Below are 16,177 nucleotides of genomic sequence, written 5' to 3'. Positions count from 1 at the left end.
TAAATCACAACATTGTCTTAAATTGTTAATAAATTATGAAGTCATGACTATTTTTTTCCTGAGTCTTTCAACCTTGAACCTTGTAGTAGAAGAACTGGTCTAGTTTAAATAAATAAAACTCATCTGGTAATCTTCTGAACCAGTGCTTGGGAAGAGAAATAGCCAAGGTGATAACCAAGGAACTTTTAGTTGCATGTTTCTGTGTGCCATCTGCTGCTTTTCCTTTTTGGAATTTATTATAGTTTTGAGTGAGTGATACTGTTCAGGAGCTCTTTTGGGAAATGGGCCTTTGCACTTCCTTAGGATTGTTCTCATTGCTTTTTAATTCTGATGTTGCTGGTTATGGCAGTGAAAGCTTCTCAGTTAGTTGATACCAAGGAGGAAGTATGTTTGTAGTAGGTAGTAATGCTTTCCCTCTAGATGGATTTGCTTTTAATGTCTTTGTTTTGTGGCATAAAATTATATACTAGACTATTTGCTTTGGTGGTTCTGGGAAACTCCTTTTTCCACTTCCATTTCTTTGTGTGCATGTCCAACAGTGAAGGTTGTTCCATTTCTAGTTTTAATTTTCCTCTTAGTGCCATGTTTCAAGTGACTTAAATTATTCAGTTCAAGGAAGGCTCCTTTTATCGCATTTTCTTTTGCATCTGATGGAAACAGCAAATGTGTTCCCACGGGTTCATATTGTGATTTGGTTCTGATACAGATGCAGCTTCTCCCAGGCAGCTATATAATAATCTACAAAGTGTGCTAATATTTCTGTTTCCTCTGTTTTCAGTCTGCCATGGCTTATGATTAGCACTTCATTTTTAAATAATTTGGCAATATAACAAATCTAAAAGGAACTTGACTATGCTTTTTTGTTTGGAAGATTTTTTTTTGTTTTATGTCATAGTGTCCTGGTTTCAGTTGGAATAGAATGTCTTCCTCCTAGTAGGTGGTATGGTGCTGTGTTTTTGGATTTAGGATGAGGTTAATGCTGATAACACCCTGATGTTTTAATTGTTGCAGAGCAGTGCTTACACTAAGTCAAGTACTCTTCTGCTGCTTATGCTGCCCTGCCAGTGAGGAGGTGGGGGAGAATCACCTCCCTCGACCTGCTGGCCGTGCTTCTTTTGATGCAGCCCAGGATATGGCTGGTTTTCTGGGCTTCAAGCGCACATTGCTGGTTCATGTTGAGCTTCTAATCAACAAAGATTTCCAGGTCCTTTTCATTAGGGCTGCTCTCAATTCGTTCTCCATCCAGCCTGTATTTGTGCTTGGGATTGCCCTGGCCCAGATGCAGCACCTTGCACTGGGCCTTGTTGAACCTCATGAGGTTTTGCACAGGCCCACCTCTCAAGCTTGTTAAGATCCCTCTGGATGGCATTCCTTCCCTCCAGTGTGTCAACTGCACCACACAGCTTGGTGTCATTGGCAAACTTGCTGAGGGTGTACTCAGTCTCACTGTCCATGTCACTGACAAAGATGTTAAACAGTACCTGGTCCCAATATGAGGTGGCTGGCCAGGGTGGGGGGGACTGCTGCTTGGGGACAGGCTAGGTATCAGTCAGCGGGTGATGAGCAATTGCATTGTGCATCACTTGCTTCCTACGTTCTTTTATCATTATTATTATCGTAATTATATTTCCATTCATTTTCTGTCCTATTAAGCTGACTTTATCTCAACCCAAGAGCTTTTACCTTCCCCCCCCCCCCCCCTTTTCTCTCAGTGTGGCTGTGTCTGTTCTCAGAATTGTGTTGTATGGCACATTACTTACTGTATGTGTTCCCTGACGTGCTATTTATCATTTTGGGGGGCTGGTTTAAGGTTATTAGTTTGCTATACTGTGTAACACCAGAAGTAGGATTATCATGGCAACAGGATGACAAAGAAGATGATATCATAAAAGCAGCAGTAACCACCTGATCCCTATCCCAGGGTGAGCTATGAGATATGTGAAAAGATTTCAGCCGTCGTCCAGGCGAGCATGTTGTCACCTTACTGCTCTGACGCTGAGATAACGGGGCCAATAGTCTGGAATTAGAGGGCAGAGAAGTCAAGCAGCTGGGATCCCTCTCTAGGGAAGGGCATTGACAAAGCAATTGGAAAAGGAGCACAAGCCCTCACCCTCTAGAGGTGAATCTTGATAGGTGTGAAGGAAAGGTATTCCTTCAAGGATGATGATATATGTCACCCAGGCAAATGGACCACCATGGAGAGAGGTAATCATAGAATGGCTTGGATTGGAAAGGGCCTCAAAGATCATCTAGTTCCAACCCACCCCCCCGGCCATAGGCAGGGATGCTACTCACTATATCAGGTTGCTCAGGGCCTCATCTAACCTGGTCTTGAACACCTCCAGGGATGGGGCGTCCACAACCGGTGGTTTTATCTACGTGATCATGGGGAGGACATGAGGAAGTGGGATGGCGAACCTACTTCAACCCTAGCAACTTGGGTACGTGAACTTCAAGCAGCCGATACGGGGTTTCCTAAAAAAAAATTTACTGTTCCAGTTTCTGTTGGGCAGTCCCCCAGAGGGAGTAGAAGGGCTGATGTTCTTCCTGACCCTGACGAAGGGACCTCTGCTTTTGTATTTGCAAGATTTAAGTGATACTCCAACCAGGTCTAGAGGGGGCCCTGCCTCTGGCCAGGCATAGGAAAGGGACAACTGGATTTACTGGACTGTGTGGTTCCAGTGGCCTGGCACATTGGACCTGCAGGAGTACAAGGATCTAGTGGACACCGGTGCACAGTGTACACTAATGCCATCAAGCCATAAAGGGGGCAGAACCCATCTGTATTTCTGGACTGACAGGGGGATCCCAACAGCTGTCTGTACTGGAGGGTGAAGTGAGCCTAACTGGGAACGAGTGGCAAAAGCATCCCATTGTGACTGGCCCAGAGGCTCCGTGCATCCTTGGCATAGACTATCTCAGGAGAGGGTACTTCAAGGATCCAAAAGGGTACCGGTGGGCTTTTGGCATAGCTGCTTTGAGCACAGAGAAGATGAAGCAGCTTTCTACCCTGTCCGGCCTCTCAGAAGACCCTTTGACCTGGTTTCAGCTGGGATAGAGTTAATTTTCCTCCTAGTAGCTAGTATGGTGCTTTGTTTTGGGTTTAGGATGAGAATAATGCTGATAACACACTGATGGTTTAGTTGTTGCAGAGCAGTGCTTACACTAAGTCAAGGCCTCTCTTTCTCATACCGCACTGCCAGCAAGGAGGCTGGTGTGCACAAGAAGCTGGGAGAGGACAGAACCAGGACAGTTGACCCAAACTGGCCAAAGGGAGACCATATGACATCATGCTCAAGAATAAAACTGGGGAGAGTTGGCCCAGGGGGCTGTTGTTGCTCAGGAGCTCACTGGGCTTTGGTCCGTTGGTGGTGAGGAGTTGCATTGTTTATCACTTGTTTTTATTATTATTATTTTCTTTCTTTCTTTCTTATTAAAGTGTCCTTGTATCAACTGATGTGTTTTTGCACGTTTACTTTTGTCAATTCCCTTCCCTGGGGGGGGGAATGAGCAAACAGCTGTGTTATGCTTAGCTGCCTGGTGGGTTAAACTACAACAATATACCAAGACCTCTTTTGACCTTTTACACTATGAACATGTATATGGTGTTAAGGATGTCAGGAAATTATTTCAGACAAAAATCCTTTTGTGAGCTTTGTCACGCATTGTATAACTATGGCCATAGCTGTAAATATTATTGTTGGCTCTCCTTGTCTCGTGATTGTGCATTTAACTTGGTAACAAGGATAAGGTGTACCAGCTGCAGGCTGTTGTGGAAGTCTGGGAATGTTTATAGAGGCACAAGGCCATGGCTGTTACATAAACAAGTGGATTGTTTGGCTATGATTTTCATTGAGAAGTGTAAGGTCTATGTAGAAAAACATCACAAATGTAAAGGCTAGAAGAGCAGAATTTGCTATGAACAGGTCTGTAACATAAACCAGTACCAGTGTTTTGTGCCCATTCATGAAAAATCCAGAAGCAGGACAGGACTATATTATCTATGATATGGAATGTATGTAGGCGACTGGGCCACGTATCCCAAACTACATTTTTGCCATGGAGTTAGCTCCAGATGCTTGTTGGGATGAAGGAGACAGGGCAGAATGGAAAGCTGAGTGAGAATGGGAGTTTAAAGGGGGGACGTCTCATAGAGGGGAAGGATCACCTCCCTTGAACTGTTGGCAATGTTCCTCCTAATGTAGCCCAGGATATCACTGGCCTTTATTGCAGCAAGGACGTGCTGATGGCTAACATTCAACCAGCATATACTGGTGCCTGGGGTTGTTCTTCCCCAGGTTCAGGACTTTGCCCTTCTCCTTTGTTGAACTAGATGAGGTTATTGTTTGCCCATTTCTCCAGCCTGTCAAGGACCCTCTACGTGGCAGCACAACCCTCTCATGTATTAGCCACCAATGGGAGCAATTTTGGAGATAACCATATTGTAATGAGAAAGTACTGACATAAAATGGCTGCTAAACACTGCTAGGAGAAAACACTTGCTAGCTTGGGAACCGGGCCTGGGAACTTGGCTGTTGCCCTCTCTTCCCTCTAGAGCCTTATCCCACAGAATATGAAATGTGCTGCCATCAAGCAAGCCAACCAGTTAAAGCCTCAGTGTTATGGAGGGTGATGGCTGAAATACAAATATGGGGAGGCCTGGCAGATTGATTACATCACACTTCCACAAACCTCCTATGGCAAGTGCCATGTACTTAAAATAGTGGAAGCAACCACTGGATGGCTAGAAACATATCCCGTGCCCCATGCCACCGCCCAGAACTGTCCTGGGCCTTGAAAAGCAAGTCTTATTGTGACATGGCATCCCGGGAAGAATTGAATCAGACAATGGGACTCATTTCCGAAACAGCCTCATAGACACCTGGGCCAAAGAGCATGCCATTGGTTGGGTATATCACATTCCCTATCACATACCAGCCTCTGGGAAAATCAAGCGATACAATGTATTGTTAAAGACTACACTGAGAGCAACAGGTGTTGGGATGTTCAAACTTTGGGAAACACATTTAGCAAAAGCCACCTGGTTAGTCAACGCTAGGGGATCTGTTGAGCTGGCCCTGCCCAATTATAACTCTTATGTACTGTAGAAGGGGATAAAGTCCCTGTAGTGCACATAAAAGACATGCTGGGGAAGACAGTCTGGGTTATTCCTGCCTCAGGCAAAGGCAAACCCATTTGTGGGACTGCTTTTCCTCAGGGACCTGGGTGCCCTTGGTGGGTAATGCAGAAGAATGGGAAAGCCTGTTGTGTACCTCAAGTGGGTTTGATCTTGGGTAAGAATAGCCCATGATTTTTGTATGATATTAATTGCTATGTAATGCTGTATGTCATCACTACTGTGTTTGCTATCTTGCTTATCAACGGCATTACAGTAAGAGTGACCTGGATTAATGACGAATGAATTTTGATGGAACCCATCAAAGTGCAGCGGTGATGGAATCAGAACTGGTTTGTGAGGCTTTCTGTTAGTAGTAATAGGTATACAAACATAATAATAGGATTTTGATTTTTAAAGAGCAGTTATAAATAGTAAAGATAGAAAAATAGTCAACATAACTGGTTCTTCATGCTTGGAAATAATGCACTTTTTACAGAATGTGATTCTTACTGATCCAAGAGGATCAACTAAGAAATCATATTTGTGTGCATGAAGTTTATTACAAACAATTTAAGCCTACGTTCTCAATAATTCTGGATTGCATTTTATAGTTTGCTCTTTATCTTTTAGAATAATAGACATCATCATACAACTGTGAGTGTTCAGGAAAACTGAACAGGAGCAGACTCCCTGGCTTGTATGTGTTCAAGTTTGTATACAAACACACCTCCCTCAGACTTCCTCTGTACCAATTTGTGTACAAAAAGTATTTTAAAAACAACACCTCTCCATGGAAAAATTAATATTTTAATGGAAATGAACATGATTCAGAAAAGTTAACAAAAGGACCCATTTTTGTCTTGGAGAGGACTTGAATAAAATGTGGCTAAAATTTGACCAAAACTGTTCACAATAAAGTCGATTGAAAAATGAGTCTTTTTGATTATATCTGCTTGAACATTAAGGCTGAATACATTGCAAAGATACAGATATCCAGTGTAAATCTGTAGTTTGCTCTTTAAATAATTGGGGAGGGGGGGAAATCTGAAACAAGAAGGCTCTTTTGAACTGTGTGTAGTTTGTAGTTGTGTGTTGGATGTCTCACAGAATCAGTGGTTTAAAGCTCAAGAATGCTAACTGCTGTTCTGGTTGACTCAGGTTTTAGATAATCCGACTTTGCAAGTATAGTGGCAGAGTAACTCAGTACTATGACTAACACATTGCTGTTAATGTTATTTGTTTCTAAAATATGTTCCTATTAACTATATTCTCCACAGGTATCCCCTCTGTTCAATATCTTGACTGTGACAATGTTATTGTTTTGAAATAAATTTAAACTTGATCATATGATTTTTAATTTTGTGTGTACATGGAACTTCTAGAGCACTTTCCAAGTGCTTACACTTATGTCAGCGTATACAGGAGATAACAGCTAGGTATCTTGTATTTTTTAGATGATAGAACAGTAGGGAAAATATGGTTGTCTTCTGTAGAGCTAAAAAGGAAGTTAGTAGAATACCTATTCTACATAGTACTTCAGATAATAAACTTCAGGGTTTTATATTAAGGATTAATTTCCCTCTACTAAATTTATGTTTGCTACTGAATAGCTAGTGAAGTCAAGAAAAGGAGAAAAACAGAACACCAAAAATCTTTATTTCTTTTGCTTGCTTTAACAGTTGTTACTCAACCAAGTCCGTCGGTTTCCCAGCGTAGTAATTCACAGAGTGAAGAGAGAGCTTCTGAACTTCCCAAACCAAAGAAGAACAGATGTTTCATGTGCAGAAAGAAGGTTGGCCTTACAGGTATGAGAGCACTTTGTCAATGTTGAACAGAGCTATATGATTAGTTGCCTCTTACTAGATTGTTTGTTGAAATATCTTCAGACGTTAAACTTGCTTGGTGCTTCAAAATCCATAATGTTAGACTACTTAATAGAGCTGATAATTTGGAAATACTCATTTTGCTTACTCTTAGATGCACATATCCCCTTTTGTGTTAACTAAGCCCTTAATTTAATTTGCTTAAAATCTGAAGCTTCCTAGTGATGTTTTTTTTTTTTCCTTTTCTTTGTACAGGATTTGACTGCCGATGTGGAAACTTATTTTGTGGACTTCACCGTTATTCTGACAAGCATAGCTGCCCATATGATTACAAAGCAGAAGCTGCAGCAAAAATCAGGAAAGAGAACCCAGTTGTGGTGGCTGAAAAAATCCAGAGAATATAAACTAACCTATTTATGAAAAGACTGCTTAATTTTAATATACCCTAGGAAAACATTAAAGAGCAGATGCATGGCCATTTTCCTTTGTTCTACCAACTCTTACTTTTAGTCTTGTCTGTCTTAATAATATTTCAGAATGTTTAGGTGTTTGTTACAGGGAGAATTGGATAGATAAAGCCCTTGAAAATATTTATGCCTTCCTCAGAGTATAATTGGATGATCAGAATCGGCACAGAAATAGACATGCACAGAGAATATGTGCCAAACAGATGTCTACTATGTGCATGCTTGCAGCAGATCTGCCTTTTAAGGTGTTTGAGGTGTATAGCACTAGCCAAAGGTTATGTGCCTGTTTGAGAGAAGGGTTAGAAAGGTTGGTGGTCTACTTCTATCATTGAAGATCATAGAAACACAAGGTTGGAAAGGGCCTACAAGATCATCTAGTCCAACCATCCTCCTATCACCAATACTATCCACTAAGCTACTAAATCATATTTCGTAGCACCTCATCCAGGTGCTTCTTGAACACCGTGAGGGGCAGTGACTCCACCATCTCCCTGGGCAGGCTGTTCCAGTGCCTGACCACTCTGAGAGAAAAAGTTTTTCCTGATATCTAATCTAAATCTTCCCTGGCGCAACTTGTGGCCATTTCCTCAAGTCCTATCATTAGTTATCTGGGAGAAGAGGCCGACCCCCTCCTCATCACAACCTCCCTTCAGGAAGTTGTAGAGTGCAATGAGGTCTTCCCTGGGTCTCCACTTCGCCAGACTAAACAATCCCAGCTCCCTCAGCCACTCCTCATAAGACTTGTGCTCCAGACCCCTCACCAGTTTTGTTGTCCTTCTCCGGACACGTTCCAGGGCCTCAATGTCTTCCTTATAGCGAGGGGCCCAAAACTGAACACTGTACTTGAGGTGCGGCCTCACCAGAGTTGAGTACAGGGGGATGATTGTCTCCCTGGTCCTGCTGGCTGCACTATTTCTAATACAGGCCAGGATGCCGTTGGCCTTCTTGGCCACCTGGGCACACTGCTGGCTCATGTTCAGCTGAGCATCGATCAACACTCCCAGGTCCTTTTCCTCTTCACAGTCTTATAGCCACTCTGCCCTAAGCCTGTAGCGTTGCATGAGGTTATTGTGGCCAAAGTGCAGGACCCGGCACTTGGCCTTGTTGAACCTCATCCCATTTGCCTCAGCCCAGCAGTCCAGCCTATCCAGATCCCTCTGAAGGGCCACCCTACCCCAAGGCAGATCGACACTACCTCCCAACTTGGGGTCATCTGCAAACTTACTGAGGGTACACTCAATCCCCTCATCTAGGTCATCAATAAAGATATTAAACAAAATAGGCCCCAGTACCAACCCCTGGGGGAAACCACTTGTAACGGGACGCCAGCTGGACTTAACTCCATTAACCACAACCCGCTGGGCACGGCCCTCCAGCCAGTTCTTTACCCAGAGAAGGGTATACCTGTCCAGGCCACGGGCAGCCAGTTTCCCCAGGAGAATACTGTGGGAGACCGTGTCAAAGGCCTTGCTGAAGTCTAGGTAGACTACATCAACAGCCTTTCCCTCATCTACCAGTCTGGTCACACGATCATAGAAGGAGATGAGGTTGGACGAGCACGATCTGCCTTTCGTGAACCCGTGCTGGCTGGGCCTGATCCCCTGGATGCCACGCACGTGCCATGTGATCTCACCCAAGATGATTTGCTCCATAACTTTCCCTGGAACCGAGGTCAGGCTGACAGGCCTGTAGTTCCCCAGATCTTCCTTATGGCCCTTCTTGTAGATGGGAGTCACATCGGAAAGCCTCTAATCCTCTGGGACCTCTCCAGATAACCAGGAATGCTGATAGATGGTGGAAAGCGGCTTGGCAATCACCTCCGCCAGCTCCCTCAGCACCCTAGGGTGGAGCCTGTCTGGTCCCATGGACTTGTGACATTCCAGATGGAGGAGCAGGTCTCTAACTGTCTCTTCCTGAATCACAGGGGGTGATTCTCTACCTGAATCACAGGGGACTTCCAGGTCAGGGCATAAAGTACCCTGAGGATAACTGATCCGACTATTAAAGATAGATGTAAAGAAGGTGTTGAGAACCTCAGCCTTTTCCTTATCCTCGGTGATCACATTCCCTGCTGCATCAAGGATGGAAATTCTCCTTGGTTCCTCTCTTACTGTTAATATATTTGTAAAAGGATTTCTTGTTCTCTTTTACTGCAGTGGCCAATTTGAGTTCAAGCTGGGCTTTTGCCTTTCTAACTTCCTCCCTGCATATCTTAGCAACTTCTTTGTAATCTCCCCAAGTAGCCTGTCCCTTCTTCTAGAGGATATAGATTCTTTTTCTTCCGGAGTCTCAACAAAAGTTCCTGATTCATCCACACTGGTCTTCTTCTCCTCCGGCTCACCTTACAGGACTCAGGAACAGCCTGTTCCTGTGCCTTTAAGATTTCCATCTTGAGGAGTGTCCAGGCTTCCTGGACCCCTTTGCCCTGAAGGAGTGACTCCCAAGGGACCTCTGCAACAAGTGTCCTGAACAGGTCAAAGTCCACCCTCCGGAAGTTCAAGATAGCAGTTTTTGCTAGTTACCCTTCTGACATCACCACTCTACAATTTCATGGTCACTCTGCTCAAGACAGTCCCCAACTTTCACATCTCCCACCAGTCCTCTGTTAGTGAAGAACAGGTCTAGTGGGGCACCTCCCTGGTAGGCTCTTGTACCAGCTGTGTCAGGAAGCTATCTTCCACACACTCCAGAAACCTCCTGGACTGCTTCCTCTGCTAAGGAAAAGATCTCATTCTAATTTTAATTTCCATACTCCGTTATTTTCCAGCAGAACGTAAGCCATGTGGGTCTGTCTGCCTTTCAAGTAAGATGAGTGTTGGTGCTGTATTTAAGAAAAAATCATTTAACAATTAGTGGGGAAAATGGAAAAAAAAATAGATATGTATGAGAAGAAAACCGTTTTGGAACAGATTATGTTAACCTAATTTCAGGATTCTAAAGTTTCCAGAAGAAATGTCCTGTTAAAAACTTAAGAACTGGCCTGCAACAGTTCTCTGCTTTTCCTTTCAAGGCTAAAAATGTTGTGTAGCACAATACTGTAAAATTGGCTTACCAAAAAAAAAGCTGTGTATGTTTCTTAGATGTACCATAACAGCTCTATCAAGTGACATATGCATAAGTTGCAGAAGTATTAGAACAGTTTATTATTCATGAATTACTTGAATTCAGTGTGTTCTGGGTTCAAAAGAATATTAGGAGCTTTAAAAAAATATATATTATTAATGTAACAATTGCACATGCAACAATTGTTGGGTATAGAAAACCATACCCAACATGGCTGCTGTAAACTTAAGTGGGAGCTGGAACCACTCTTGGAGGGCTGCTTAATCATTTTAAATTATATTTGAGTGTAGGACTAATGTTCTTGGGTGTATTGCATGGGCTATATTATCTACAGCATTGTACAATAACTAGAAAAGGCAGTATAGTGCATTGATGCTTGTCTGGTGATATCACTTCTGTGTTATAATGGGAGGTTTTTTGTGTTGTATGCAACTTGTGTTTTTTATAAACAAGTATAGTTTAGACTAGTGTTGTGGTAATACCTGTTCTCATCTGTAAATAGTTGTGTATGCACACAAAATTATACTTCTGACTTCTATTGCAGTGTTTACTCTTAGCTTTTAGTTCAATATTAAAAGCATCAGGCTCTTACTTTAACTTTGTTCTTCCAATTTAGTTATTAGATATGCAAACGTACAGATAACTCATGTTTATATATTGCACATAATCATGCTACCCAGCATCTATGATCTGTTGTATTATGTAAATAATAAAAATTATGTACAGAAGGAAATACTTCCTTTTGTGATGGTTCATTGGTTTTAGTTATTGTAACCTGAAAGTGGCCCTGTGGATATTGGGGTACAAAGCTAGTACTACTAGTACTAGGTTTGTATGTCTCTTTAAAACCTGAGAGCACCTTGAAACTGGATATTTGAGGAAACCATGTCTAGATTTGTGATACTGGCAGAGCTAAAGTATTTTAGGAAGATTAACCATGGTGATACCAGTACTTAATGATTCTGATGGTCTCTCTCACCTTCATTTGCTTTTTTTTTTTTCATCTGAACAAAGGCTGTATTTGGGAAGGCTTGTTGAAATAATGAATCTCAGTAGATCTCATAGAATCATAGAATATCCCGAGCTGGAAGTGAACCAATAAGGATCATCAAGTCCAACTCCTGGCACCGCACGTCTACCCAAAAGTTTAGACCATGTGACTAAGTGCACAGTCCAAACGCTTCTTAAATTCAGACAGGCTTGGTGCAGTGACTACTTCACTGGGGAACCTGTTCCAGTGTGCGACCACCCTCTCGGTGAAGAACCTCTTCCTGATGGCCAGCCTAAATCTGTGGAAGATCTGTGGAAGACAGTATGAAATGAAAAATTCCTCATTGTTCTATAAAATCATGAACTGTGAATTGTATGTGAATTGTCCACAGGTGGGATATGAGCTTTTATTAAAAGCTGTAAGTTCTACTAATCTTTATTCTGTGTTAATAATTCATATATGGTCTATAATCATTCAGGAACACTAATTCTGTTGAGGTTCACTAAACATTTAAAGGGGGGAAGGCTGTTTACATATATATTTGTTACACTTTGTCAGTACCTGCTCTTATTAAACTTTGGTGCAGTGTGGTATATTTCACTTGGCAAAAAGAAAATGAATATAGGTGCAGAGTGTTTTGGAATTTTTCCCCTCTATTTATAACCTTGGAGACTGGTATACACTCCTAAAATAAAAGGCTGGCTCCCGCTGCAATGTCAGTCACAAGTCAATTTTAATATTAAAAGGCTTTGAGGGGGGGAAAAAGGATTCAAAAACCTATCTATCTTCTATAATGTTCTACATAAGCTATTCATAAAGCTGCTATAGATAAGCTGTCATTTGGCCTTTAAGTGTCAAATGGTTATGAACAATATACCCATCTTCCCAGAAGGCAATGTGACTGCTTAACATGATACTAGTCCTTATTTAACATCTGGCTGTTAAACTGAGATGTTTTTATTTTGTGTATAAATATGCTGTTCTAGGAAGAATTTTCCTGTGCCCCTGAAAAGTTTGCCAGTTGATGGGTATTTTTTTTGTTGTTGTTAGGGTTTAAGAAAGAACATGTAAACAAAAGTATATAAGTGACTAAGAATTACTTGGTGGTCTTTAACCTCCTAAATGTCTAGCTAGCAGCATGGCTGCGCAATAGTGTGTTCCATAGGATTCTGTGCAAACTTAAACCTGAAATTTGGCGGAAGAATGACAAGCTTCTTCTGGTGTTTTCAGCTTGTTGCTGTAAGGTTGATGACCTGTCAGGTGATTTGCTTGGTTGTGCTGTATAGGGATGTAATGAAGTTAAGTAGCTCTGACTACATCCTGTGATATTGCTGGTACTTGGCCCTTTGAAAATGTGTTTTTGCTAATCATTTATTCTGAGCCTAGATATTACAAATTTGCAGGCATTCCATCTCAGCTATAATTTGGATTACAAAGGATTTGTAAGCAGGTTTGGCACTTCAGACTAATATATGAAGTGTCTTTTACTCTGTGTCTATAGAATAATAGATGAGCTTTCTTCTGGTAATTCAGGTATCTCCCACCAACTGAGAATGGAAGATGTAATGTTAAACCATATAAGTGATTTAAACTTTATCTTTTTTTATGCAACTGCATGACATATTTTATCATGCAATTCTGTAAATGTATAATTGTTGTGCTCCTTTACATGCATTTCTTACAATAAAATCAAATTAAGATATACAGTGATTTCAGCTTCTAGACGTTGCTATTGACTATTTTCACTTTTTATTTGTTAACAGTTAATTTGACTGTAGTCTTAAGCTGAAGAAAATGAGAAAACCTTGAAGAAAACAGAGAAACTGGTAACCTTGAGCTAGCAGAAGCAAGGGAGATAAAGGATGAAAACTAAAACACAAGAAGGAGAAAAACAGCTGAAAGAAGATTCCAGACTGACCTATGGTAACCTTTTGCTCATTAAGGGTCATTAACATATAAAATGTCAGATTTGGTGTCGTGTTCCCCCCCAATTGCCAAAGATCACCAAGCACCTGATTCTGCAGAATTATATCATTAATTATTTAATTAAAAGACCTTTGTGTGGATTCTGACTCTGTGTGCTTATTGGCATGGCGCACTGGGCACGAACCTATGGATAACAATTTTGGCGACACAGATGGAACTCCTAAATTACCCTTGCCCGGTCCAACTCGTCAGCATCGGTGTTGGAGGGGAGGATGCCAGAGACCATGTGCGCACTGTTGATTTTATCGGAGTTTGGCCTCGACCCTCCAGATGTCCGGGGCCAGAGAGTGGTGCAATGGCACAACACTTTAAGGAATCTATCAAACATCTGGGGATAAAGGGGAAGTCACTGAACCGGTGAGTATGATTTATATCTTCCTATGGCTATTCAGAGAAGGGATTGTCAGCCTCACACATAGATGCTGTGATTTAGCAAGAATGAGAGATGGCTGCATGAGCTACCTGACCCGACTGATGGGTTAAAGTTAAAGCCGAGTGTGAGCAGCCACCAAAGGGAAAATGAGAAGCAGTTATTATCCCAGGATAATTTTCTCCATAATTTAACCAGGCACTGACTTGAGACTGATAGGCCTGTAGTTACCAGGGTCTTCTTTCTTGCCCTTCTTGAAAATTGGTACAACATTTCCCAGCTTCCAGTCTACTGGGACCTCTCCAGATTCCCAAGACTGTTGAAAAATAATTGAGAGAGGTCCCAATGATATCCCCTTTATTTGTTCGTCCCTTAATCCTTACCCAGAGGCTCTCAACTTTGCCATTGCCAACTCGAAGATCCACAAAGCCCCTGCTTCACATACATCGCCACCCCCCACCTCACCTACCCTGCCTGTCCCTCCTGAAAAAAGAGAGGGTTTATGACCTTTGGAAAAGAGGGCAGGCCACTCAGGAGGACTATAAGGATGTTGCGAGGCTGTGCAGGGACAAAATTAGAAAGGCCGGAGCTCAATCTGGCTACTGCCGTTAAAGATAACAGAAAGTGTTTTTATAAATACATAAACACAAAAAGGAGGACTAAGGAGAATCTCCATCCTTTACTGGATGCGGGGGGAAACTTAGTTACAAGAGATGAGGAAAAGGCTGAGGTGCTTAATGCCTTCTTTGCCTCAGTCTTTAGCGGCAAGACTGGTTGTTCTCTGGATACCCAGTACCCTGAGCTGGTGGAAGGGGATGGGGAGCAGAATGTGGTCCTCATAATCCACGAGGAAATGGTTGGCAAACTGCTACAGCACTTAGATGTATGCAAGTTGATGGGGCCGGATGGGATCCACCCGAGGGTACTGAGAGAACTGGCGGAGGAGCTGGCCAAGCCGCTTTCCATCATTTATCAGCAGTCCTGGCTACCAGGGGAGGTCCCAGTCGACTGGCGGCTAGCAAACATGACGCCCATCTACAAGAAGGGCCGGAGGGTAGACCCAGGGAACTATAGGCCTGTTAGCTTGACCTCAGTGCTAGGGAAGCTCATGGAGCAGATTGTCTTGAGTATCATCACGCGGCACTTGCAGGGCAAGCAGGCGATCAGGCCCAGTCACCATGGGTTTATGAAGGGCAGGTCCTGCTTGACGAACCTGATCTCCTTCTATGACCAAGTGACGCGCTTGGTGGATGAGGGGAAGGCTGTGGATGTGGTTTACCTTGACTTCAGTAAGGCTTTTGACACCGTTTCCCACAACATTCTCCTCATGAAACTGGCTGCTCGTGGCTTGGACTGGCGTACGCTTCGTTGGGTTAAAAACTGGGTGGGAAGCCGGGCCCAAAGAGTTGTGGTGAATGGAGTTAAATCCAGTTGGAGGCCGGTCACTAGTGGAGTCCCCCAGGGCTCAGTGCTGGGGCCAGTCCTCTTCAATATCTTTATCGATGATCTGGATGAGGGGATTGAGTGCACCCTCAGTAAGTTTGCAGACGACACCAAGTTAGGTGCGTGTGTCGATCTGCTCGAGGGTAGGAAGGCTCTGCAGGAGGATCTGGATAGGCTGGACCGATGGGCTGAGGCCAACTGTATGAAGTTCAACAAGGCCAAGTGCCGGGTCCTGCACCTGGGGCGTAACAACCCCAAGCAGAGCTACAGGCTGGGAGATGAGTGGCTGGAAAGCTGCCTGGCCGAGAAGGACCTGGGAGTACTGGTTGATAGTCGGCTGAATATGAGCCAGCAGTGTGCTCAGGTGGCCAAGAAGGCCAACAGCATCCTGGCTTGTATAAGAAACAGCGTGGCCAGCAGGTCTAGGGAAGTGATTGCCCGCCTGTACTCGGCTCTGGTGAGGCCGCACCTCGAGTACTGTGTTCAGTTTTGGGCCCCTCGCTACAAGAAGGACATGGAGGTGCTCGAGAGAGTCCAGAGAAGGGCGACCAAGCTGGTGAGGGGTCTGGAGAACAAGGCTTACGAGGAGCGGCTGAGGGAGCTGGGCTTGTTCAGCCTGGAGAAGAGGAGGCTCAGGGGCGACCTTATCGCTCTCTACAGGTACCTCAAAGGAGGCTGTAGGGAGGTGGGGGTTGGTCTGTTCTCCCACGTGCCTGGTGACAAGATGAGGGGGAATGGGCTAAAGTTGCGCCAGGGGAGGTTTAGGTTGGATGTTAGGAAGAACTTCTTTACTGAAAGGGTTGTTAGGCACTGGAACGGGCTGCCCAGGGAAGTGGTTGAGTCACCATCCCTGGAGGTCTTTAAGAGATGTTTAGATGTAGAGCTTAGTGATATGGTTTAGTGGAGGACTTGTTA

The 16,177-nt window shown here is 43.4% G+C and overlaps 1 protein-coding gene across 6 annotated transcripts in view; it reads left to right on the top strand.

Moving 5' to 3' along the window:
* Positions 1-11,205, top strand: part of LOC310888792 (AN1-type zinc finger protein 5-like) — a 56,016-nt gene extending 44,811 nt beyond the window's left edge. For all 6 annotated transcript variants that reach the window (XM_083815880.1, XM_083815883.1, XM_083815878.1 and 3 more), the window contains 2 exons: positions 6,799-6,924; positions 7,198-11,205. In XM_083815880.1, the coding sequence (XP_083672006.1) occupies positions 6,799-6,924; positions 7,198-7,346 (275 nt within the window). In that variant the 3' untranslated portion in view covers positions 7,347-11,205. The remainder of the gene's footprint in view (positions 1-6,798; positions 6,925-7,197) is intronic.
* The last annotated feature ends 4,972 nt before the right edge of the window (positions 11,206-16,177 follow it).

This window comes from Anser anser (assembly GCF_964211835.1).
Source record: "Anser anser genome assembly, chromosome: W".
Taxonomy (NCBI): Eukaryota; Metazoa; Chordata; class Aves; order Anseriformes; family Anatidae; genus Anser; species Anser anser.
This window is presented reverse-complemented; position numbering and strand designations above follow the sequence as displayed.